The sequence below is a fragment of the Liolophura sinensis genome, chromosome 7 (assembly GCF_032854445.1).
Source record: "Liolophura sinensis isolate JHLJ2023 chromosome 7, CUHK_Ljap_v2, whole genome shotgun sequence".
In the NCBI taxonomy this organism is placed as follows: Eukaryota; Metazoa; Mollusca; class Polyplacophora; order Chitonida; family Chitonidae; genus Liolophura; species Liolophura sinensis.
In genome coordinates this window covers 38,557,724-38,584,631 of record NC_088301.1, presented here as the reverse complement: position 1 = coordinate 38,584,631, position 26,908 = coordinate 38,557,724, and the positions used below count along the sequence as shown (strand labels likewise).

The 26,908-nt window shown below is 38.5% G+C and overlaps 1 protein-coding gene across 1 annotated transcript in view; it reads right to left on the bottom strand.

Moving 5' to 3' along the window:
* Positions 1–358: 358 nt before the first annotated feature.
* The window catches only part of LOC135471471 (allatostatin-A receptor-like), a 34,630-nt gene continuing 8,080 nt past the window's right edge, over positions 359–26,908 (bottom strand). The window contains exons 2-6 of the mRNA XM_064750717.1: positions 26,324–26,447; positions 5,403–5,623; positions 4,752–4,872; positions 2,821–2,946; positions 359–1,014 (exon numbers count right to left, since the gene is read on the bottom strand). Coding sequence (XP_064606787.1) covers positions 736–1,014; positions 2,821–2,946; positions 4,752–4,872; positions 5,403–5,623; positions 26,324–26,447 — 871 coding nt within the window. The 3' untranslated portion in view covers positions 359–735. The remainder of the gene's footprint in view (positions 1,015–2,820; positions 2,947–4,751; positions 4,873–5,402; positions 5,624–26,323; positions 26,448–26,908) is intronic.

The window sequence follows — 26,908 nt, the reverse complement described above, 5'->3', positions numbered from 1 at the left end:
GATGACTGATGAGATGACAGGTTCAGATCCTTTTGTGACGTTATATCAGAAGGCGTCTAAGGTCTATGGAAACGTGCAGTGGTTCCCCAAGGCTCTGCTCCTTTTCCGCCTTCCATAAGTGAAATATTCTTGAGAACGTTGTGGACAACCAAAACAAACTACACAGATCAAAACAACGGCGTTTTTCAGCTACATGGAACTTACCAAACCTAACTAGGTCAGTTTAGTGAAAATGTCAGGAAATATGAATGGACTTCAGTAGATGACTTTCGATGAAATGTTACCTCAATAATTCTCTATACAATGTAGATTGTATTCAGAGACTATGGCCTGTATTGTTTTTTTTTTTTGCTTTTGTTTTTTTTTTCGGTTATGATCACAGGTACACGTCTCTCACGTTTCTTCCGACGAGAAAGGATTTTTCCTTATATATAAGTATTACATATATAACCAAATAAATATATGTCTTTTCCACATTTCTTTGTTCAGAAGTTGCACAGGTTGTTCACTCTGTTTAAAGTCTAGACCCGCTTAACCCTCTATATATACTGAAGTCAGGTCTTCGTGATACCACCGGTGCCTGTTAACCAATTGGCTTTTATTTTCTCTGCACGGTTTGTCAACAATTCTGAAGGTGGCGAAACCTACGGCAAAAACAAAAACGCATGTTTTTTTGTGGACGATAATATAGCATAGAGCGCATACAGCCAGCAGACCTACACTTCCACATAATAATTACAGTTGTAGCGTGCTTTCTTCGTAGTATCCGCTGCTTTTCGAAGATCGGTGTGATGTTTTGCTGGAACTGCTTGGTATGGTGCCGTTACTTCGACATTCAGAGTCCAACTCTTTGCCGGTGTACACGTCCCGCTTCCAAATCCGCGTCACTGTGTACGGGCATTTGACGTAAGTCTGACAGGCTATGCGCATGCTTTTTCGAATGTTCCGAGACATGAATCCGTATATTATAGGATTGAGACAGGACTGTATGTAGGGAAGGCAGTCAAAAACAATCTGAAAAGAGAACAAAACGATATTTTTTAGCAGACAAATTAGTTGGGTTTTTTGTTAAGTTGTTCAATTATCAAATGCCGAAATCTCTTAATAATCGCCATGAGATGTTGCAATGTGAGCACTTCTATGTGAAAATTAGGGATGACAAGTTTTACAAATTGCGAACTCATATAAATGTATATGAAGACTTAAATATTAAAAAATGGAATGAACGCAACGAGATAGTTAGCCAGTACGAATGCAACGGAATGACTATCCAGTTACCGCCTCAAGGTGTCTCTATATTAAGAATATAAATGCAAAACTGAACGTTGTGAATATCCATATGCACATCTGTAATCGTCACTCAATTTCACGAAATTCTTAATATAAAAGACAACATCTTAGAGATTAAAACCAGAGCACCGACGACAGTGCGGTAAGTGGGAAACTGTTGACATTCGACGTCTTTCAGTTTGGCGCAGGTCAGTGTTTCTCGTCCCAGACTTCCGATTTAATTGGTCGGCTCATCGCGGGATAGTCATCACAATTTTCAAAGGAGCCAAGCACATTATAGCAAAGCACCGTATGGAGAAAATGATAAGGTACCACTTGACAAAACGATCCAGGCAGAACGAGAAATCAACTCCAAACTGCCCCCCCCCCCCACCCCCCCAAAAAACCAACGATATATGGTGAACCAATATACAAGAAAAGAATCTGCCACAAGTGAATAGCTCGGTATTCTCTTATGCAAGGCATCTAAGTTATCACATTCAATGCCTCTTTCATTAGTTAATGTCACTGAGATCCTAATATAAGAAGACAAGAAGTACACACAATAATGGAGCTGAAGTCTATTAAGTGGCCGTTACGAACCTAATTCTAGTTATTTAGTATTTCGTAAAGTCATTGTATCGGTGAACAAAACAGGACACATAATGAGGTACCTACTGAAAGCCATCAGCATGAACAGACAAAAACAGCTTATCAATCAAGACAATGGACACCACATGGCCAATGAGTCTGTGTGGGTTAATTCTCCAGGAGAAGGATCACTGTAATTCCTTTTGTCGTTACCCCTATTCATTCCGAGTCCAAATAATCAGCTATATATGGATGTGTGCACTCCCTTAAGTTAACAGACCTAGAGCTTAACTATCTTCAAACTACGATTGGAGACTAATTTGTTCTTCAAATTATATGCTGCTGAAAATATGAAAATATATCGCTAAAAGTTTTGATTTTACGGGAAGCAATATTAATTCCTAAATGCTGAAAATGCTGAAATATTAATACTAAATGCTCAAAAAAAAATTTTTTCACTCTGACGAAACACTAAATGCTACACTGAATTGTCTTATTTATTCTTGGTAAATTCACATGATCTAGTAAACAACTAATCAGGTAAATTAAATGCAAAGAAATCACCAACATGAAGTTTATGTCATACATATACCATTAAACACTGTACAGGAAAATAGCTCCAATTATTACTTAGTCTGCTTTTTTTTCTTCAACCAAGTAAAATGTTTGTGAAATATTAGATATTGCGAGCAATGACATCACATCAACATCTTAACACTCAGACTGCTATACTTCTTCAATAAAATTATGTATATATGTATCAATCACTCGCAAAATACATGGATACTACAGGATTGGTCCCATCAATCCCCAAAGTGTTTCACTTGAATGACTAACAGGTCTAATAATTTAAAAACAAATCGAAATATTCGAAAACGTTCAATCTTCTTTCATCTGATATATGTACAAATATGCACTTCATTTTACTCTTTTCTTTGCCTCAACACGTCATTCTCTTACCCTTGCAACAAATACGGCGTTGAAATACAGATACTCGTGCTTTTTCTTCAGCAAAATTCGGAGAATAAGTTTTGGTCCCCAGCATAAAAGGAAAACGACGATTACGGTCATCAGCATTTTTATCACCTGAAAATAGATTGATTATAATACTTCAGCCGTCTTCACATCTACGGTATTGAAATACATATTCAAATACGCTAACCTGTTCTTCCGGATGTAGGTAAGGTACTTCATGATCAGAAAGCGGATGATAACATTCTTGGAAAGATACATGACACATATATTTTACCCACATCTTGCTATTGTACAGCACAGAAGAAAGAAAGTCGAACTCGTATAATTTTATTCTTTTATGGTCATTATTCATATTGTATATAAGGATATCATCAACTGATCATCTTGCGAATTTGCGAGTTCTGTTTATGAAACAGGTTTTTTGGTAATTTGATCTGGACTCCGTTTTTATTAAAATAAGGGCCATCCTGAATTGACTTTATGACACTTCACCTAATTTTTAACTAGTTAAACAGAGGGAATGTAATGTAAAAATTAAGGAAATAAAATAAGCAATAGTTTAGTGACGCCGACCAGATTAAATCTAAACCAAGACTCCATGGTCAAAATAAACCACAGTGCAAAACTTAAGAATCACTGACAATTTTTCAGAGTGGCCTATAAAGTAAATTAGCTAAAACTTGCTTAATACTTCGTCGAAAAATATTAGGAATCGATAATAGTCATAGTTACCTCATGTTACATTTGTAATTTATCATTATGCACCATGCTTCGAGTTGTTCTTCAGCCTTACAGAGAGAAAACTTTGCAGCTGTTTGTACTGTCACCTAACTCGTTTTACAAAGCTTAAACTATTGGTTTAACCAGTCTGCAAATATGTAAGAAGAATGTGAAGTGGTGTGCGTGTTTCGTTACATCCTTAGGTTGTTTATTTCATTGTTTTTTTACGGTAGATCATGAAAATTGAAATGCACTGCATACACTGTAAATGGTAAATAGTCAACAATCGTTCTATACGGACATAGGCTGTGCTACTACACTTATGGCGAATTGTGAGTCTCTTCTGAATATTTTTGACAGCGATCCTATAGCAACCGGCAGTTTTCAATACTGTAGCCTTATGTTTAAACCATGCAAGATCAATAGCAGCCCCTCAAGTTAAATTGGTTATACCAGCAATAAGATAATATTATGAATGTCAGTCGAAGATGACAAGATAGTCATTGGTCTTTCGTTTTATTTTCCAGTATGCTACAGTATATTTGCTTTTCAATAAATCATAAATTTCCCTATACTGAACGACCTGACTTGGTTGGGATAAGTTATAAAATTTGAGACTAACAAAATAAAAAGCAAGTATTTACTCTATTTATTCAGGATTTTAAATAATAGCTGTAATAAATCAATAATACGTGGTAAATAGAAGTGGATCGCTTAATATAGCAGCGCCTATCATAGTTTAATCATTTTAAAACAAAATTTGACACTAGCTAATGCTTTTACATGAACGAGGGGAAAACACACGACCATCCACAGGTTGTTGGCAGACCATTCTGCTGCGCTATAACACTAATCATCCGGCTACGGTCCCAGTTAGGGCAAAAATTTACGAGTTAACTTAATTCAGCAGTTAAGTATGTATATATTTTCCTGATCTTATTAAACTAATAAGTTTATTTTCCTCCAGGTAACTAACTATTATGTGGTGTCATATTTTTCAAAATGTTGAATTTATACACTAGTTTTTTTTGCTAGGTCTGAATTGTGATTCCATCCTCATGAAAACATCAGGTGAGCTATAAGAAATTCTTCGTGGAGTTTTTGCACTCTTTCTAGAGCTCGTGCAAATAATTCTAGATTTTATTCCTTGACAGACGCACAATGTAATATGGACGGACCGACAACAGTACACCTACCTGTTTTCTTGCTTCTCTAATTTCAATACTGTGCTCTTTATTCATTCTGCGGAAAACGCTACTTCTGACCTTTCTGTTGTAGGAGTAGTCGGGTTGGTTCATAGGAACCAGTCTGCCATGCCTGTAACCGAGCAATGATAAACGCCGTCACGCATGCCTTTGTATGAACCCCAGTTTGTTTGGAGTTTTTTTTTGTTGTTTTTTTTTCGAAAGGTGAATAAAACAAATCCTCTCATTAAAATTCTAAATACTTTTGGTTTCGTAACACCCATATGATGACAATCTTCAGTAAAAATATTGATCTGATTAACAAACCAGCTATTGATATTTGTAGCCTAATCCCCTTTCAAAGAAACTTTGGACTAAAACCTTTATTTGGCAAAGATAAAACAAGATTTTCATCTTCTGATCAAAAACACTTAAGGTACATTTAGAGATGTAGACTTTATAACCAATTTCACGTTTAACTTGTAGGTGTTTCATTGATTTTGTAACCAAATTTTGCTTTTAACAAAAGTAATAAAAATGCAATTCAATCCTAACAGGCGATAAAAGATTCAGAAAGCATTGTTTTATTATCGAAAAACAACAATCGCTATGGTTACTGTCAGGCAGCCATAATTCCTCGACAAGGGCATAGATGACACGTACCCGTCCGGATCCGTCATTTCCTTAAGTCGTTTAGAACTGATCCAAAGAACGTAAATAACCCTAGCATAACAAAAGGTCATGATGATAGTAGGCGCGGCAAACATGGCGATGAACTGATAGATTGCAAAAGCAAGTCTATCCTGCTCTGGGATGCCAACATCCCCACAGAATATCACGCTCACGGAAGTAAAGTTGTTGTGATAAAGGGTTTCTTCTATGTCCTGAAACAAAATAGAAACACAGCTGTTAACCACTTAGCAAATACATCCCACTGTTATGAGCGCTGACGACACGGTGCCTTAGATATTCACTCATTTACCATAGATTTACTGTGGCTGTCAAGTTCAATCACCACATAAAAATACACTCAACGTGGTACAGCTGAACTACTGCCGAATGGTTTGTCTTAACAACAATCAATCAATCAATATACCTATCATGCTAGCAATAAGATCCCACAATCTCCGTTTTTCGTCTATGACACGAACAGTTCCACCATTGGTTTGTTAATGCAGTTTGCTTTAGTAGTACACAACTCAACTCCAAAATACGCGGATGTTAAGCCACAACCATTCCTTTGTTATCTTATCAAAACATTGTCACACTCACAATATCGTTACCACCTTGTGTATTTTAGTTTAATTCAGTTGTTGGCAGTGAATGCAGAAATATGATTCTTGTCATTTGCATGTGCATGCTGTTAGTTATATAAATAGAATATGCCACCATTAACACATATACAAATGGAAGAAAACCTCAAAATATTGCAATTCCATGTCGATGAGAGCACAGTAACTCAGAAATAAACATAAGCTTGGGAAAATAACCTATCACAAGAATTACAAGAAAACTAGGTAACAAACACAGTTTGTTCACAATCTGAGCTCTCTAACCGACATGAGGACAATTTCTCAGTAAGAAATGGTTTTCAGCGGCTTTTCCTTTCATGTTTGCTTCATTTTCGTTTACTTTATTTTTTTTTTTTTGACTTTATGCAGCCTATGTCTCCCTGACCTGACAATAGGTGTGGAACAGAGCACAAAAATTAGTTTATAAATCATTCATAGCTGATACGTTTTCACATGTCCATAACATGTCAGGAAAACTGCTATCCTGCCGAAGCGTTATGCAATGTATATATTAGCATACCGATAAAACACTCAGCAGTGTCTCCCTCTGTGTCTTTCTTAGCTATTTGCTGTTTTGAAGTTCACTTCTTTTTGTCAAATAATGCAAAGCACCGACCAAAGAAAATGCCGAGTGTAACTGTGCAATGAAGAAAATTCAGTTACCCATTTGTCAATGGGAGAGGGCTTATTGGCCCTTGGTTGCGGTTGACTGTCTTTTTTTTTGCACAGGGAATATTTCCTTAATTTTAGGAAGCGTAAGCCTTGCCTAGCCTGTGTTTGTCTCCTGTATGTATGTATGTATGTATGTATGTATGTATGTATATAGATGTTATTGTCTCTCTGTAGGCAGTTATTTTGTCGTAAATCGCCTGTATACTTCAATTATTCCTACATTATTGTGTTTGTTTACGTTGTTTTTGTTATCGTCGTGTATAAACACAGCCGGTGTCTGGCCTGGTGTAAATGTGTACTTAGTGTAAGGCTAAAACGCTATTTAGGAATTTATATCTTATTAGGTTAATCTCTTTAGGTTGCTAAGTTCAAATCCTGTAAATGCACTGTACATTTCTGCACCCTTTTTTTCACTGGGGTTTCTGTCGTCTTTCCCTCTCCCTTAGTCGCCCCAGGGTATTTCCTCTCTCCTAATTGTGTGTATATAACATATGCCGATGTCCAGTGCACCTAACTGATTAGTTTGTAGGACCAGACCTCTTTAGAAGTAGGCATTGTTAGTGACATAACTATCTGTAGGTTATAATGGAAGACGTCGACAACTCAGACATGGAGGTCCACATTCCTGGAGTTTATCGCGGTAAACGAGATAGAGATCGCTCCCAGAGTACAGACCGCGAGTATCGGAAAATGGCCCGGGCTGTAAACAGCCAAGATCCTCAGGTAAAGAATTTTAATGTGATTATGGCTGCAGAAGGCGAGACCCCTATTGTAAACATTAACCCTGTAAAATTCAGCAGTGCTTTACAGAAAGCAGTGGGCAACATAAAATATGTTAGGACTCTTCAGTCCAAAGATTACCTTGTTTCATGCTCAAACTAGAGACAGGTTAAAAAAATACTGAATCTCGACAATATTGTGCCACTTTACGGCATGTAAAGTGTCGGCTACAAAGCAAATCTTCATCAAGAGTGATATTTATACTGTTGGGGGCGAAGTTACGGAGGCGGAAATTCTAGCTTGTTTGAGAAAATATAAGTGTTTCCATATTCAGAAATTGACTAAATACAGGAGCACCTCTCGTAATGATACCCTGTTGTTGTCTTTTGATTCTGACTCTCTCCCCGCAGAAATTAAGCTTGGCTATAAGATGTTTACAGTGAAACCTTAAAACCCCCTGTTTTGCGGTGTTTCTGGTGCCAGCGCCTAAACCATATTGCCTCCGAGTGTATAGATAAGGTAAGATGTCCACGCTGCGGCCAAGCTCATGATTATGAGTCCTGCCCTAATAAAGAAATGCCAAAGTGTGCCAATTGTGGAGGTGGACACAGTGCTCCTTACGCTGGCTGTCCATTGCAGAAGGAAGTGGTGAAAAGCATTGCTATACAAACCGAAGCGGAAGTAGCTGTGCAATCAGATGTCATTTCACCAGCCTCATTGTCCAGTGTAGTGACGCTATTCACTGAAATCATTTTCCATTGTATCAAAATAAATGCATCTAAAAGTACTGAGGTCATTGACTTTATAACTGAGTGTACCAATCGCCATCTTGGGGGTGACGTTGCTGACCCAGCAGAGCTCTCGGCTGTCATAAAACAAAGAAATACTCCCCGTAAATAAGGGATCATAAGCCCGTGTATCAAAATTGTCTCGTAATTCTTCTTTACCTAATGACGCTGACAATTCTGCAAGAGAATATCCAGTCTCTTTGTGCCCACGACCAAGAATTTAAATTATGTATATCCAATATGGAAACCCTGCCACATGTGGTTTGTCTGCAAGAAACATTCCTTAAACCTCATTTAGATTTTACTATTTCAGGCTGCTCAGATAGAGGATTCCCCCCGAAAGGTGGACTAGCTATATTCATCAAAGATGGCATTTCATACACAGAGGTAAAGCTTCCTGTATTCAATACTTTTGAATATCAATGCTGTCAGTTAGCTCTGTCCACGCGGAAGCCAGTTTATGTTGTTAATCTGTACAACCCTTGGAACAAGCTACGACTAACTGATTTAAATTCCCTGGTCAGCACTTTGACGGGATCCTATATCATCTGTGGGGACTTTAATTCTCATCACATGGCGTGGGGCTGCTCTCATAATGATGCCAGTGCTAAAGTAGTTTGTGAGTTTATCGAGGAAAATAATCTTGTTGTTCTGAATAATGGGTCAGGCACTCGATTGGACATCCGCACCGGAAATTTGTCAGCAATAGACCTCACTTTGTGTTCGAATGACTTGGCGGCCGCGTCGTCTTGCTCGGTAGATCAAGATTCTCCATGTGGTAGCGACCAATTTCCAGTTGTTACTAGTTTTGGAGTCTGCCCTCACACTAACCATCAAGGTTATCCCCCTCGATGGAAAATTAACAAAGCTGATTGGTTCACATATAGAAAGAAATGTAAACTGGCGCTTACAAACAATCTTTTAGTGAAGATGTTGATGTGTTTGCAAATAATGTGGTTAAGGCTATCAATTCTGCTGCTAGAAAGTCAGTTCCTCGTACGTCTGGTGATGGCATAGCAATGAGTGCGCTGACGCCATCAGAAACAGAAAGTGAGCCAAGAGCAAAGCACAACGGTCAGGATCACTGGAAGATATTATAACATACAAAAGGTGTAAGGCAGAGGCTCAAAGTGTCATTAAGCGAGCTCAGAAGCTCCACTGGCGCGAGTACTGCTCCTCCATTATTAGAAACACATCAGTGAAGTCTGTGTGGTCACAGGTTAGAGCAATTGGTGGAAGAAATAGGAATAACAATGTTCCCACCCTTATATGTGGTGATGAATATTCTGTCACAAACGGTGAAAAGTTCATCTTGAATGACAATTTCTCTTGTGTGTCTAGTTCAAACAATTATGATGCTGACTTCTTGTCACGTAAAGACGACATAGAAAAAAATCAACAATCTGACAACACTGCATTTGACGACATGCCAATTAATGAAGACTTTTCTCTTTTTGAGTTAAAACAGGCCCTTCATACAACAAAGGGCTCGCCACCAGGTGAAGATGGTAGCTAAGCCTGGTAAGAACCCAACTTCTCCGCAGTCATATCGTCCTATTGCTTTAACGTCTGATATGTGCAAGATTATCCAGAAAGCGATAAACACTCGCCTAACTTGGTTTCTAGATAAAAATGGCTTGCTTGCCAAAGTTCAGAGTTGATTCCGTAGGAATCAATGTACTACTCACCATGTGGTCACTGTAAAAAAAATACAATAAGACGTTTACTCATTAATAAAGAAAAGGTGCTTGCTGTCTTTTTAGATATAGAAAAGGCATATGACCTGCTGTGAAGAGGGGAGCTACTTATTTAAATCCAAGCCATTGGTATAGATGGTAAAATGTTGGGCTGGATACGACGTTTTTTGTCAAATCGCTCCCTGAGAGATAGAATAGGTAGAGAGTATTCTAAGGTGTATTCCGCAAGGAAGTGTTCTTTCACCTACACTGTTTAATATAGCAATAAATGATTTACGTACAGAAGTTAATCCTAAACTGGACTGCTCACTTTTTGCGGATGATAAAACTGTTTGGTACGTTTCTGAAAATCTATCTGTGGCTTCAAGGTACATCTAACAGGAACATCCTGAAGTGGAGTAAGTTGTGGGGATTCAAGTTCTCACACGTGAAAACATAGTGTGTTTACTTAGAGGCGACCTAACTACCTGCCCCTGCTATATCTTAATGGCAGGGTGATTAAAGTCTCTTCTAAATTCAAATACCTGGGTATGATCTTCGACAAGCACGTCACGTGGTCCGAACATATCATTTTCATAACTGCAAAATGTCAAAAGGTCTTGAATATCTCCGGGAAATCATGAGGAGGAGATAAGACCAGTTTGTTACTTCTGTATAGAACCCTTATCCGAACACATTTAGATTACTGTTGTGAAGCGTACGACTCAGCATGTGTTTCCCTTAAGGCTAAACTGGATGCCGTACAATGTGCTGCTCTCCGGATATACACAGGGAGTTTGATGACAACACAGCTCAATGTGCTTCAGGTACTGTGTAATGAATGGCCATTATACATTAGAAGTCAGTTCCGTACTTTAAAATATGTTACTATACTTAAATCCGTCACTGGAAATCCGGAGTGTTTTTGGAGGCATCTGTGAATGATGTCTTATATGAAGACAATCTAAAGATCCCCAACCTTTTAAGCTCCGGGGTAACAATATCTCCCAGAGATCTGATGCTGACCAACTTATGGTCCAAGGCTATATTATTCCTCCTTTCCCACCCTGGCATCTTTGTATCCCGAACATTTCGTTTGAATTGTTGTCACAGGTTAAGAAGTCTGACCCTTCACACGTCAGCAGAATGTGTTGTAATGATTACATTAAAAAAAAATTGCTCAGAGTATTTGCTGTTTTTTTCCGATGCCTCGAAATGCCCTGATACCCGTAAGTAAGCATAAGCATCCCAGAACTTAATTATGGTAACAAGTCCAGGTTATCTGACTACGTGTCCGTTAACTCTGCAGAGTTAACGGGTTTTCTAATGGCTCTCCAGTTTCTTAACGTGTTTAAACCATTGAATGTGTTATATTAAGTGACTCCCTATCTGCCTTGAAATCTTTAAAATGCCCGAATGTCACCAAATGCTTACCAGTTGTCCTTGAAGTTTTATACCTATATACTTCTCTAGCCCTCGAAGGGTTCTCTGTATTCTTTGAGTGGGTACAGAGTCATGTTGGGATCCCTGGTAACGAGCAAGCTGACGCACTCGCAAAGGCAGGCCTCCTCATGAAAGATGTTTCTGTTTCAGAAGTGATGAACCAACTAAAATATTAGCGTCATGTCCGACATTCGTATATCATTCGTAGTCCGTAAAGGGCGTTCCATGTCGATAATCGCAAGATCCATTTCCAAAACAACGTTTAATACTAGCTGCCAAAGACAAAGGTATGTAAGAAATTGTACAAATAGGAAATAAAGCCGGTGACACACAAAAGAGAAGCGCTCATCAGTTTTTAATGATGCCGGGCAGACAGTGGATATTCCAGGCATGAATTCCATATCAAAGTTCAAATTCGTAGTCCACGAATGAGTTCCAAGTCAAATAACAATTAAACAAGGTATCTCAGTCGCACTTTGATTGCAACTGTTCATAAAGGCATCATGCAGATATAATGAGCATGGCTGCCTTTACGGCCCCTAGCCCCAGGTTAAGCGGTGTTAGATACAGTTCGAAAATGACAAGCGCTACAGACCTTAACCGAACAGATTGTGATTCAAAAGTAACGGACGATTGCGTCTTCCTTGTTAATATGTAAGAATCTCATACTACAAGAGGCGCCGTCTATGATGTTACACATGGCATGCTGATCTGTATAAAAGCTGTCTACAAGATAGACGGTTATGCTCGTCAACCATCGCCATCTATGTTGTTAAATACCATGTAGGCAACAGATATGTACATAAGGATAACAGCGCCGTCTATGTGGTTGATCACAATGCAGATCGCCAGAGATTCTGAACGCGTTTGATGGAGTATCCTTCACAAACTAGTTTTTGAACTAACAACATGTGACGCAGATTAAAGTTATCACAATTTACGCAAGATCTGACAAATGCTACAAAGCAAGATATGTATATGTCATATGCAGGACCCTTTGGTATGTTGCTATCCAAATCAGGATAATTTACAATATCAAAATTGAAATTAACAAGCTTTTTCGTTGGTTTGTGGCTGTATGACTGTGATAATAAAACGAAAAGGAGATTTTTCCATCAAATGTGTCCGTTTGTAACCTCTCGGTTTGTTCAGCTTCCTACTAGACGGGCCGATGTCCTTGTTCACCGACTGGTCTCGGGTCATTTCCCAGTGAATTCCTATTTACATAGATTCAACCAGCACGACTCAGGTCTTTGTGAGACCTGTTTAGTGGGGGATTCCCTCTCACACCTGTTATTTCATTGCAAAACTTACAATAATGCAAGGAAATTTTTTTTAGCAGATCTAATTAAAGGTTTGATCACTAACCCTTCCTTGGAAACTGTGTTCATATTGCTGCATAATCAAAGCCTCCAGGCTGTTGCCTCTTTTTTTACAACAATGAAAGAAATTCTAGATGGTATGTAGTTATTAGTTCAAGGTTTAGTGAATTGATATAATATTGCCCCAGTGACCGTCTTTTCTCAGAACTGAGTTCCCTTCCCATTGTCTTTGCATCTCTGTCCATCCACTTATATATCTGTATCTATGTGAAACCCTCTCTCTTACACTTGTGTTTATAAAGGAGACAAACCCAGATAATAAACTGATAGTTCTTTTTTGGTTTCCTTTTGTTTATATATATATATATATATATATATATATATATATATATATATATATATATATATATATATATATATATATATATATATATATATAAACATGAATGAGAAACTGCAATACCTCTTTAGTCAGTATATATATATTTATAGTTAATGAAAAGATGCGTAAGACAATTGAAAACAAAGAAGACTACATCGGCTTGCAGAATTTCTAAAACACCTTCAAGAATACGAAACCAACAAAGGCGTTGCCGCTCAGAAAACACGTAGCACAACTGACACCGCTCGGCAGTAATACTAGCCTTCTACAATACGTCAGATGGAGTTGTTTTGTTTACATTGTAGCTCTCAGCTGTAGGGAAGATCACGGTGAAGGTAAACAAGCGAGAGAAGTGTTGCAAAAGAAAGAAGTGGTGTACAGGATATATATATATATATATATATATATATATATATATATATATATATAAACAAAAGGAAACCAAAAAAGAACTATATATATATTTATAATGTTTCGAGTGAAAGAGCAAGCGGTGGGTATTTGGCATCGCCTTGACAAATACTAAAATGATTGATATATATCAATATATAGACGGATGCGCCCACTCGTACTCTGGAGCCACATCTTTTAAAAGACGTGTCTCCAGAACGCTAGTGGCCGCACCCGTTTTCCATAATATCCTTCATTACATAACAACTATATCATTTTCTCTAAACCCCCACTTTTAATTTGGACTTTTTAATGACTCATATCTTTGGAAAAATAAAATTGTGAGATATTAATCCTCACGTAATGATAACAGCTAGAGTGGTATAACCGATACCCAATGATCTGACTTAGCATTAGTCAAGTAGAGCCACGTATGGACGAAATCGTCTGAGACAATAGCTATAGTCCTATGAAGTTAAAATAGTTGAAAGTCAAAGATACACTGTTACTAGTATCTTGATTTGATTTATTTGATTTGATTGGTGTTTTACGCCGGACTCAAAAATATTTCACTTATACAACGGCGGCCAGCATTATGGTGGGTGGGAACCTGGCAGAGCCCCGGGGAAACCCACGACCATTCGCAGGTTGCTGACAGAGCATCCCACGTACGGCCGGAGAGGAAGCCAGCATGAACTGGACTTGAACTCACAGCGACCGCATTGGTGAGAAACTGCTGGGTCATCACGCTTCTCTAGCGCGCTAACCAACTGAGCCACGGAGGCCCCACTAATATATTGATCAAGAAATGTTTGCTCACAGCTCCAATACGACCACTGATTCTGTGTTCATTCGTCGCCTCACCTCCCTGTTTTGCCAAATTTCAGCTTCAATAATTCTGTCACTGAATACTAGCGTCTAGTTGGGTTCTTCTGAATTGGGTTTGTTTCTAAATAGTAGTTATTGCCTCCAATGTAAAACAACCGATTTGAAAGGAAGACTTTCATCCCAAGCATGTATAATACAGGTAGATGCTCGTTTGTGTGTCAAAGGGGGTATAAGATTTGTTAAGACATGCTATCACAGCTGATTTGCTTATTTGCCTGTTCCATGTTCCATACAATCAACGTAAGCTTGTATCACTGCCGTTAAATATATTCGTAGGTTTAAAATCTATAAGACAGACACAATGTATGTAATAGCACAGGCAATGTGCTAACCCAAATTCCTCCTTATATAAACACTGATTTGTTTCTACTATTTGTGGGGAAACCCAGTCCTGTACACCACTTCTTTCTTTTGCAACACTTCTCTCGCTTGTTTACCTTCACCGTGATCTTCCCTACAGCTGAGAGCTACAATGTAAACAAAACAACTCCATCTGACGTATTGTAGAAGGCTAGTATTACTGCCGAGCGGTGTCAGTTGTGCTACGTGTTTTCTGAGCGGCAACGCCTTTGTTGGTTTCGTATTCTTGAAGGTGTTTTAGAAATTCTGCAAGCCGATGTAGTCTTCTTTGTTTTCAATTGTCTTACGCATCTTTTCATTAACTATAAATATATATATATTGATTTAAGAGGTATTGCAGTTTCTCATTCTTCCAAGGTTATTCCCTGTGTATTTGTGTTAATTCATGTTTTGTCAGATTATATATTACATATACTGGGGCAAAATATCATTTTTTCGCTGAAAACTTGTGGTCTTGAACTCGACATGTTTTAACTGAGGGCAATTGCAATCCAGACAACATAACATACGAAAAAGGATCAACGGTTATAAAACCCAAACTGGTCTTAGCAAAGGGTCTAGGTCTGATGACCTATCGCTCCGACAGTACATTTCTGTCAAGCAACACGCTCAGACATACAATACAAAGCATGATGCATAAAACAGCTGACATTTTACTCCTTCGCATTCATCGCAGAAAAAAAACTCATAAAAAGGCCACTCTACCAGAACATAGGGAAACAATAAACCAAAGCATTTGGAGCACACTTTCTTTCCTCATTCAGGGGATTGGCATTGCGCCACTAGCTTGAAAACAAATAGAAGACAGGGGATCTTGTGAAAGAGAGATTACGCGTATCTATTCCTCAGTGGTGTCCCGTGGATTTTTTACCTAGAGATTTTTACCCGTGTTAAGACCATACAAAAAGCTTTGCGGTTAGATGGATAATACATAAATATGCTTCTTAATAATCTGAAAGTCTTCAACATCCGAAGTGCGGCAAACAAATGACCACCTATTAAAATATATGTGAGTACAGTTATGAAAAACTGATGAACTATCAAAGATACTAAAATGTCTACAGATTTTTCATTCACAAATGTGTGTTTTGAATGTGGAGAAATCCAGTCAAAATATTCTTGACTTTTTAAAATATTCTCGTCCTGTGGCATTCTGAGCCCATGTTGCATATTTTTACTGTTTTGCTGTTCTTTTGATTTCAATACCCCACACAGTAATGTTTATTTCCAGCACGGACATGTTTCGATCTACAGCACATCAAATTCTCCCAGTAAGCGACTAAACCCTTACAAGTGAGGTTGTATGCTTTAACCCAGCTCTCACTAACCTGTAGTTAATCGAATTCGACTGATCGAATTAGAAGAAACGCCTATAAACTCAGCACTTATCACCCTTGTTGATGGTAACTCAACACACATTACCCTTACTTGTTGGCAACTCAGGATCTATCAACCTTACTGGTTGGTAACACATCATATGAGCGGGTTACTTGTTGGCAACTGAGCATATGTCACCCTTTTTCTTGTTGGTAACTCAGTATTTATCACCTTTATCTACCTTTGCAAACTATAAAGTGTACAAAACATAAAGAACATATGTACCACAGATACACAGTAATTATAACAAGCCTGCAGAGGCACATAAAGGTTTACCATTATCTTTTACTTTTTGACAGGATACCCTGATCACAAGGCAGTGCTCTAGCAATCTACAGAAAACTAACCACACTGACCAGTACATATATGTCAAATCATGTCACTGAACAAAAACAAAGTTGAATCCTCTCAAACGCGGCTAGGAGGGTAATCAGAATCTTTGACCTAGAAAAATACATTGCCTATTGAAACCGTAAACCGTCAACTATGCTGACAGAGGCAAGTCAGAGCTGACAGAAAGTCACTACATAACCCATTGTACGCAACAGAACGACCGAACCAGTGCCAACAAAATCATGGAAGACATTAACATAGGACACTAATAGCAAACTTCAACATACGATAACATTACTGTTGTTCTAATATTGCTTATTAAGTCTTCACTCCTCAGTGTATTACACTGTTATGTTTAGCCTATTCTCATATAAGTGTTCCTTATACTGTGTTAAATACCTCTTCCTCGTTTGTTCACCACATGCTTGAAAAAGATGTTAAGACTCACACCGAAACGTTGCTATTCTGAAATACAAGGGAATTTTGGTTTCCAGTTTGCTGTTATTCTTGAAACACCCGTCAAATAAATCCACTTGGGACAGGATGAGTCAGTGGGAAAGTCTATATATAAGAGGGACTGGTAAGTGATGTGAATAGAAAGAGGAGTGGTGCTATTATGTTCCCTTGTATAATTAAGGCATTCTGTAAAGAATCTGGCCATACAAATAGGCACACTTTCTTTCAATAAATTTACATTTGCTAATCGGAAACTATAAAGATTTACATTTGTTAATCAGGAAACCATAAATGATGAGTTTCGAAGATAATTTAGTTTTAAAAAATATCAAAATGCCACAATGTCGTCTTCGGACATTCTCATGCTAAGTTGGATTTATAATAGCCCGCCATATTTTTTTACATATTTGGAAATGGAGGTCGAAGGTATTAATTGCTAGTTGATAAAATATTTTAAATCTAATACTAATAGGACCCATATTTCCAGAAAAATTGCACTGTAAATCCTAAAGCATTTACCTTGGGTAATCGATGAGGTCATGCATTACATGTACAGTTTGATAAACTATGAAATGCAGAAATGTTGTATCCAAGTCAGCCTGATGCTTCTGGTATGTGTTCTTGTCGGCAAAACGAATGACATTGCCGGTACCATTATACTATGCTGTCAGGTACAAGAAACACAATCTACCAAAAATGTGTGTAGTTTTATCATCCATACCGTCATCCTGCAAAGAACAGTGCTACTCTCTTAGCGATAATAACGGACATATGGAGTGGATTTTCATTTAGCCTCATCTCCAATGTTCCCTAGAGACATGAGCATCTATTTGTACCCAGCTCTCATGCGTATGATTAAGTGCACAAGGAAATTAATTGCGGTGAACAAGAGAGAATACATCTGCGGTCCGATTACTGGATTGTTAACCCTTTCCACTACTTTCGAGCTATTTCCCTTTTCTACGAATCCACAGCAAGGTGCATTCCAAACCATCTAAACATTCATACACTGGTCTGTCAAGTTCATTTTATTGCATACTTGATGGATGCACTGAACCCTTGGTAGAGAGGCTACCTTGAGATCGTCTATCATTGCAGTGGAATCACCAAATTTCACAATGGATTAAACCAGGGATGCTTCCGTATTGGCTACAACACTGCAGAGTCAGGCTAACCCACTATCATATTCAGAATTTGTACATGTGCAGCTATTACTTTCCATTTGTTAGACAGTTAGAATGAACCCCTGAGGCAAATTGACAAAGGCCGGGATTCATTGGTCAGGTGTGACCATTCAGCAAATATCACACAGTTGTCGTTGCTCTTGATTTCCTTTATATACTGTGAGTCTTTAATTATATTGAAATGTATAGGTCGCAGCAGACATTCGTATACCAGTCGTCAACAAATATGGACGATCTAGGTCAACATTCCCAAGCCCAATTCCCCACACGACTTCTAACAAAAACCACCAAAGAATTAAGAAAGTAAATAAATTACGAAATTAGCGCGGAATCATGCAAAGAGAAGCAGTCAACAGTATTCGGTGATGTTCGAAAAGAGCAAAGTACGTTCTATGCGAATGAGTGAAATCAGAATTCAAATCATGTCCAGTGCTAGTATATATGTTGTCGATAATAAAATATGTACCTCTGTTGCGCTTTGATAGGAACTGTTCATATCGCCAATGTGGCAAAATAATTTAACACGATGAAAATGGGCCATTAGCCCAAGGATAAGCGGAAACAGACACAGTCAGATTCTGGACGCTCTGTCCATATTTACTTACAATATTCTGGCCACTATTGTCTATACAAAGTGCAGACCAACACTAAGCCTTTCCAAATAGTGCAGAGAATACACACAATTCCAAACTGTGAAGGCACTTTACTGGCATTGGGCATTCAGAAATACAAGTGCTCTGAGAATGGATCTAGGGATTTTCACTGGATTTGATAAGCAAAGTGGGAGGGGTTTCACAAAGTTACTTAAACACATGCCGATTTAATTTATTTGATTGATGTTTTACGACCAGCATGATGGCGGGAGGAAAAAATCAGAAATCAGAAATACATTTTAGGCCTCTCACCAAAGCGGTCACTGTGATTTCAAGTTCAACTCATGCTGGCTTCCTCTACGGCCGTAAGTGGGAAGGTTGGCCAGCAACCTATGGATGGTCGTGGGTTTCCCCCGGGCTGTCTCCGGTTTCCTCCCACCATAATGCTGGCAGCCGTCCCATAAGTGAAATATTCTTGAGAACGGCGTAAAACAACAACCAAATAAACAAATAAATAAATAAGAAATACATTTTAGAGAGATTGTCCATCTATATTAATTGAATGTGGGCAGTCTGTTTGCCTTTTGACTGCTACGTGTAATTCCCGTTAACAGATTACTGTCCAAGTAAGTACAGTTTACATCAACCAATTCATTCGTAAGATGATCACGACAAGCATGGAAAAGATGTTGGAAGCCATTTGTGAGATGATTACAAAGGCTGTTGGCAGCAACAATTCTGCCTATTATATTCGAAGAGTGAATGAAAGAGTTGTCGCAGACGCGTAATAATATATACTATTGTTGAGCCTGTACTTGGTTTCGAAACCCAGCTACAACTCAAAGCAACATTTTCTCTTTCTCCTTCTGTCTACACATAGAGCTTAGAGACGCCATACAGGTGGAAAGTGCACAATGAGAATTTTACCTGACATAAAAGACTAAATGACCAGAGTAGAAACAACTGTGTGATAGTTGGCAATCTGTCCAAGTTCTCGTCAATTTACCTTATTTAGGTTGGTATTCTGATTTTCATGCAAATGTAAATGCTTATAAAGTAGCAACGACAAGCTCCCAAACACTTTTGATAAAGCAGTATTACAATTTCTCTGGTCTGGAATTGCTTAAAATACTGTGTTGTCATCTCATGTAATAAATATTTGAGTGTACTCTTAGTCTGCCAGCAGAAAGTGATTTATGCAGATATATACAATACAGAAAATTACAGGATGGACAGTAACTTATGTCATTAGATTGTCCATTGCTACATATTTCTCATATAATCACACCAAAGGCTATCCCCATAAACTGCTTTAAATGTCATTACTTAGAGTGTGATGCCTTTAGTAGCTGCAAAAACTGTTAAACAAGTTCACAATTTGACGCTGTGGGATGATATTTTCTACATGGATCCACGTAATGATCATGGATTTGAATGAAACACACATTCTTAAATCTTGCATTGTGCACGATTTGTTTTTCCAGAAGCCAATACCCAATAAGAGTAATGTCTTCCTTTGCCACTACTTCATCGTAGCCGAAAAAGCAAAGAAACTCGCTGACAGCAAATTAATGATCTTACATGTAAGCCTTTCATGTGAAATCAAATGTAACTTTGAACTGTAAAAGTGACATGGATGCCTCCTTCGAAAAAAGATACTATAAACGAGTTCCTTTTCGGAGATTTGAAATATTTCTTATCATTTCTCGATCCTGGCTTAGCAGGAAAATCCGCCATTAAATCCCTGTAATTCCTTTGATTGCGTTCGTACTTCATCTTCGAAAGGACAGCAAGAGCCGATGCCTCATGACTGCTTAATTCTGTCACACAGGTCAAATGGCTTTGATATGCGGTGATCTAGAGAAGAAGTGAGAAGAACCATCCACGTGAATGATCCAGTAACCTGATAGATCTTCTGCCCAACAACAAAACCTGGGTCAAGGAGAGGCATGATAAGGGGGATTCCCCTCTGTCAAATCCCGCACATTAAAGGCTCCCGCGTAAAGGTCAGCTTTAGGCATCCTGACAGTGAGAACACTTTGCTTCGATCGACACGAGAAAATATATACCCTTTAGATGTTGCACATTGGCACTCTCTGCCAAATATATAAGCTTTCCTCCATGAAGTGGAATAGACCTCGGCAAGTTAAGAGCAGATTAACTCAGATCTCAGTTGGACTTGTCTCTGATAAGAAAAGACGATGCATATATTTTGAGGGTCTAATAGTGACAGAGGTAATGGCACATGCTACAATGCCATCTTCTCCGTGTGCTTTAGCTTAAGCACCCGCCATTACCAAGCGTGGTTCTGGAAACTACCAGTAAAATGTAATACCTGTGTAGCAACCAAGTCATAAATGAGGCCATCGATCTATCACTGCCGTCAGAATTGTGTATTTGAACTAAATTTCAAACATAAGACAGTAATAGCAATTAATAGCTAGCTATCAATTGCTCTGGTAAGACATATATTCGGATGAATCCACATGTAGTAAGAAAAAAATATTTTTAGCCGCATGAAGCTTGGTTCGTAATTTTGATATTTCATCTATTGCTGGAAACCTACATTTGTGCATTGAGTTACATGTATAAGTATGACGGCAAACAAATATTATCTTACATTACGGCACTAGTCTATGTCACGCTCCGTAAAGCGGCAAACTGAATCAGTGCAAGGTTTCTGCACAGTAAGCTAAAACAAAAATAAGCTAATCTATTATCTGGACACTGATATGTACTACATTCACCCTAATGTAACTGAGGATATACACGTATTACTTGTAGCATTTTAAGTAAATTTAGACCAGTGATGTGTGATGCACCTGGATTTTACGTTAGCCATGATGCTATCCGGTTTTCAAGTTGCCACTGTTTAAAGAAGAAGAAAACTTAAATTACCAACAAATACCATTGAAAAGAGTATGCATTTCCTTGCAGGTGCATGCCATAAAAAAATTCTAATATGTACCTCAAGTTGATAAATTATAAATAAAGTCAGCGCCAAAATCCGCAGTGGGTGACTCCATTTTTCCTAAGAACTATTCCTGAAGTTTTCTGTGTAAGGAGGAGATTTTCCGTCGGAAATTTCCGAAGTGCAGTTCGTACATTTCCGGTAGAACTGTTATTCCCAGAAGGTAGCGAACAGTACAGTTCGTTTTCCGCTTGACGATCGGGAAAGCGGATTGTTGGACGTAGGTTCCAAGTTTACACGAACAAGCCGGTAGTCTTAACGACTCTCACTGGCCGAGAGCCAACACACTCCCAGCATAAATTACACGATATTAAAGATGGAGGACGCGATGAACTCAGCGATTTATGTCAGCTTTGCCGTTTTCAGACTTAACGTGTATGGCGAGGATAAATCGCAAAATTGTGCAGCAGGCACCACCAGATAGAAAAAAATGTGTTCTTTTCAGCCCATAGTATCATGTTTTTAAGTTTTCTTCTCCTTTAAACATTTACATGAGAAGTTAGAATACTGCGGTTCTGTCCGGTTTCCTCCCACCATAATGTTGGCCGCCGTTGTATAAGTGAAATATTCTTGAGTAAGGCCTAAAACACCAATCAAATAAATAAATAAATAAATTTGCCAGCTGTCACACTGTCGTAGCTGCTCTGGTTTTATCCCCGATACTCCAGGTGTCTGCTATTATATGTTATCACATAGTAGTTGAGGGTAAAGCCCCTCTAACTTCGCCCCTTACCCTTATCCTATCCTACAAGATGTGATCAGTCTGCTCCTGTTTCATGTTTCTCCCAGCGACGAACAAGCTACTACTACTAATCACCAAAACTTACTCCCCAGCATCATGTGGCCTACAACAACAGCAACAACATTTTGGCAACACAACGCATTCTCAAATTCCAGGTACCTATCGACTAGTGTTTTGGTTTATAGCTAGAAAACGTTTTTCCTTGGGTACAGATGAATGAAATAATACACGAACAGATGAAATAAACCAACACGACAAAAGAGTTACTCAAGATTCAGATTTTTGCCATCGATTTTACATAAGCCATGCTGCTAGGTGGCATGTAATTTGCTACTGTTTAAGCACTTACACGAACATGAATAAAACCCTGGCTGAGGTAAATTGACAAAAGGCTGTATTTCACCGGTTTCATTTGTCAGTATTCACTCTGGTTATACTGTGTGCTGTACGTCTTTAATTATATTACTGAGTGAAAACACTGACAAGATCTTTTCATAGTGTTTATTAGTTTACAGGCTGGTTTAGCAGTATCGCAGTTTGCAACTACACAACGTAAACATCACTTCTACCAGCTAACTTTTCACAGAATATTCTTCCAAAAAGGCATATAGAGTTTCCTGCAAGTGGCCCTGATCTAAGCTTCACGTGTCAACCGTAATGAAAGTTTCAGGTCAATAATCGCAAGACCAGTTCCATAGAGCATTTCAACAGGCACCACCGAAGAACTAAAACAATATATAAGGTATGAAATTAGGATGGATTCATACAAAAAGAAGCAGACAACAGTTATCAATGATACTGGAAAGACACAAGGGATGTTCTATGCGAATGAATGAAATCATAATCCAAATCTTGCACTGTGCTAGAATATAAGATGTCGGTAATCAAAACATGTATCTTCGTCGCGCTGTGATTGTAACCGGTCACACATCCAACGCGTATACTCGTTGTAAGATTTAAGAAAACTGAGATTGAAGGCGTTTGATGGAATAACCTTGACACACCCGTCTTTGCAGTAATAACTTGTGACGTTGATTGAAATCGTCACATAACGCACAGATTATGTACACAGCATATGCAGAATCCTTAGGGATATTGCTATCCATATTATGATAATTTACCACGTAAAAATTGAAACTATAAACTCTGTGAGACAGGAAACCATTTTGGTCCAGATGCCATCTGGAGAGTCTGGGAAGTGTCCAGCGATGGTGGATATATATCTTTCACGGCCTTTGCTATATATGAATTGTTTAAAGCTAGCTGATCATTAATATACATGATCATGATTATATATAAATATAGACAATAAATCCGCAAATGGGTCATTAAACGATTATTACATAAAAAACTTCCATAAAATAATTTCACGTTTATTTGCTACTGTGATGCTAAGACATTTATAGCGTAAAGGATTGCTCCCTGAGCAGCGACGATAATGCGAGAGCTAGCAAATTTCCAGTCAGGAGCAGTGAAACCCGGTCTATTGCCACTTTACCTCAGGTAAGGTTTCATGACCGAGTAGCTCTGGTACTTCGTACGAAAAACTACCTTGAATGTGAAATCCTGCTCTGTCCCTCTGGAAACACATCTGGTGTACAGCGAACTTGAATTACCACAGCTTTTGCCGTTGTATCGATTAGACATGCTGCATGACCACAGGTGTTTTTAACCACCTTACCATGTTACATCAATGCAAACTGCCGGCTATCAACCGCTCCTCTAAAATGACTATGGATGTGTTACAAGCCGTGCGTGCAGCAAACCCAAAAGATGTCACAATAGCTGAATTACACTGATTATAAATGAAATGGCCACCTGTTACAAAACTGTTACGGAAACCACATTGATGAAGTGTTTCTCTACACACTTTTGGTACAAAAACACTCCGTCAGTATGATAGGGTTGTTCAGTGTTATCTTCCATTTGTTAAAGGCAACATCGTGTATGGATACACAGCATATTAGACAGCTGGCATTGTTTCCATAAGCTAATCCGATTTTGTTGCTGTATCCTTTGACATTTGTATCTTAGAGTTTGTATTAGAAGATGAATTCGTTTTTTCAGTGCTCTCACTTAATACATGATAATGGCCATATAAACACGAATGTTTTAGAAACAAGTTTGAACAAAGATTGATGTATGTTCGAATTTGTAGGAAGTTTGTTCGAATTTGTAAGAATCAATGAACAGCAGGATTTAGAACAGCAGCTGTAAGATAAATGTAGAATATTTTTCGGTCCAAATTTGTGGGATGCTGCAGCTGAAGAAACAGTGTAGGCGTTTGATGTAGTATCCTTAGACATGTGTTTAAATGACTATTCCTTTTTGCTTTGACAAGAACGGTATAAGATTCTATTGTTTATATGTACATAATTATGTTTCAAAGAGAATGAGTTTAGTCTTGATTTCGGTAATAAACTGAAAACGAATGCTATTTCTCACCTAGATCGTTGAAAAATTTGACTGGCGTTACTGTTTGAGACAGTACTGTACTGAATTTGACATCATCTTACAGTATATAACCATTCACACGATACTATATTATCTATAGCCTCGTGTTATGGTACATCTACGCGGTTGTGGTTACGTTCTTGAAAGTCGTTTGCGGTAAGCCTTTGGATTAATGGAAGTAAGGTGCTTTACGAATAAACAGTTTTCTCCCAGTTCAGTTGTGGCACATGTACTGAATGGCACTTCCATTCAAAGTCCAGACCAATAACCGTGCTACGATAAAATGTAAAGTCACCTGTGGAGTGGAAAGTCAACAAATTCTAGATCAGAGCGTTAATAGAAGGCACTATTTCCCATGTCAAGATTGCATACGTGTGTACCGTCATTGTGGATGCATTCCATAACATTACGCAGATGATATCACTTCTTTATTTGACCCTGTAAAACTGACATAATTAACAACTGTCAAGTTAGTTTACCTGGACATTTCCAAATCTATACCCACTTTTTTCTACACCGGCATACTTTCTATACGTAAAGCAGTTCATAATATATATAGTACTTGGGATAAGTATTATCCCAAGTACTGTCCTGTGTCCTTTACGAAATGTGTGAGTACTTTAAGCAACAAATTTACGCATGAAGCTCGATGTGATGCTTTGGTGTTATATTAAAACGGAACTGCGACACATGGTTGTACTCGTGTAATTTAGAAATACTCCGAACATTCTCAATAAATAATTTTCAGAATCTAGCAAAGTTAATTTAATAATAAACAATCTCACAGAATTGTTACCGAAATTAAATTCTATACCAAATGATAAATGCGTTTAGGCCCTACGTTTTCTTTCAAAAATATGCGATGTCGGTGAATTTGAAATATTTTTGTGTTGTTGTCGTTGTTGTACCTGTCCGCAATTAAAGGATTGTAACGCGGCCGTCATTAAGGTGGGAGGAATAGGGTACAGCCAAGGGGAAAACCACGACACACCAGCAGGTTGGTGTCAGACAGGAAAGTAAGCCGCTTGATCTGGACGTGAACTCACAGTGATCACACTTGGTGGTGTGTTGCTCTAGTACGCAAACCACTAGGCCACGGAGCCCCCATGACTGTAGAAAGACGGAGGCTTATGTGTAGTAGTAAAAGGTCTATATCGTCGTACAGTTTGCCTTGGCTAGTGTCTCTCATGCACTAACACTGCATCTTTGCTGAAGCCGGTGTTCAAAAGCAAATCCTGGGAGTGCCTTTGCCTTCAGATGTTTGCGGGCGGGCAATGCAGTAAAATCATTAAGGGAGGGTGGAGGGGTGCATGAAGAGTGTGGAACAGATCAGACCGCTTCGTCCAGATTGCAGCATTACTCTGAGAAAAACACTGTTAAGCTCAATGGTTTCGCAGGGTATTCTACAAAGCAGCGCGCCTTAAAGAATTTCAGTCATTTGGTAATAACATTACATAACATATGTGATGCTCGATCTTTCGTTCGTTGTTTAAAAAGCCATTTTCATATACACAATATGTTTAACATAATCTTATACTTACCATGACAAAGGCGGCTGGAAAGGAGGCTACAATAGCCAGTAGCCAGACGAAAGCCAGGACTTTGATGGTATTGCCCCGAGTGCAAAGAAATCGTGATTGTATCGGATGAACTATCACAATATACCTGAAAATAAACCAGAGGAAAGCAAAAATAGGTAAGTTGCAAATGTGGTATTCTGTCGGACAGATGCTGGTGGGATGGTTCATTAAAGAATGTTAAAACTTTAACAAGGTTGAGTGCCTTATAGGATAGATAACCGGTTATGGGCGGTCGGCTGGAAGATTTCTTGATTGGCTGATTTAGTGACTGGATAGTCATTTTGTAGCAGCGGGAGGAGAAAATAAATTGAGGTGTGTTAAAGCTTGTAACAAGTGAAGTGGTTCTAGCTTGGTTCAAACATGGCCCTTTTAATCCTTATCGGCGGCTAATGACTATAAGTTCATGTAGGAAGATACCCTGGGCGACCAGCATGATTCGAAGCCTGCTGGATGTTTAGCGAATTGGAAATGATGTGCTTTCGGCGCTGATGAATTTACTCCGCCTTAAGGACACACTAAAACCCTTACGGACAAATGTTCGAACAG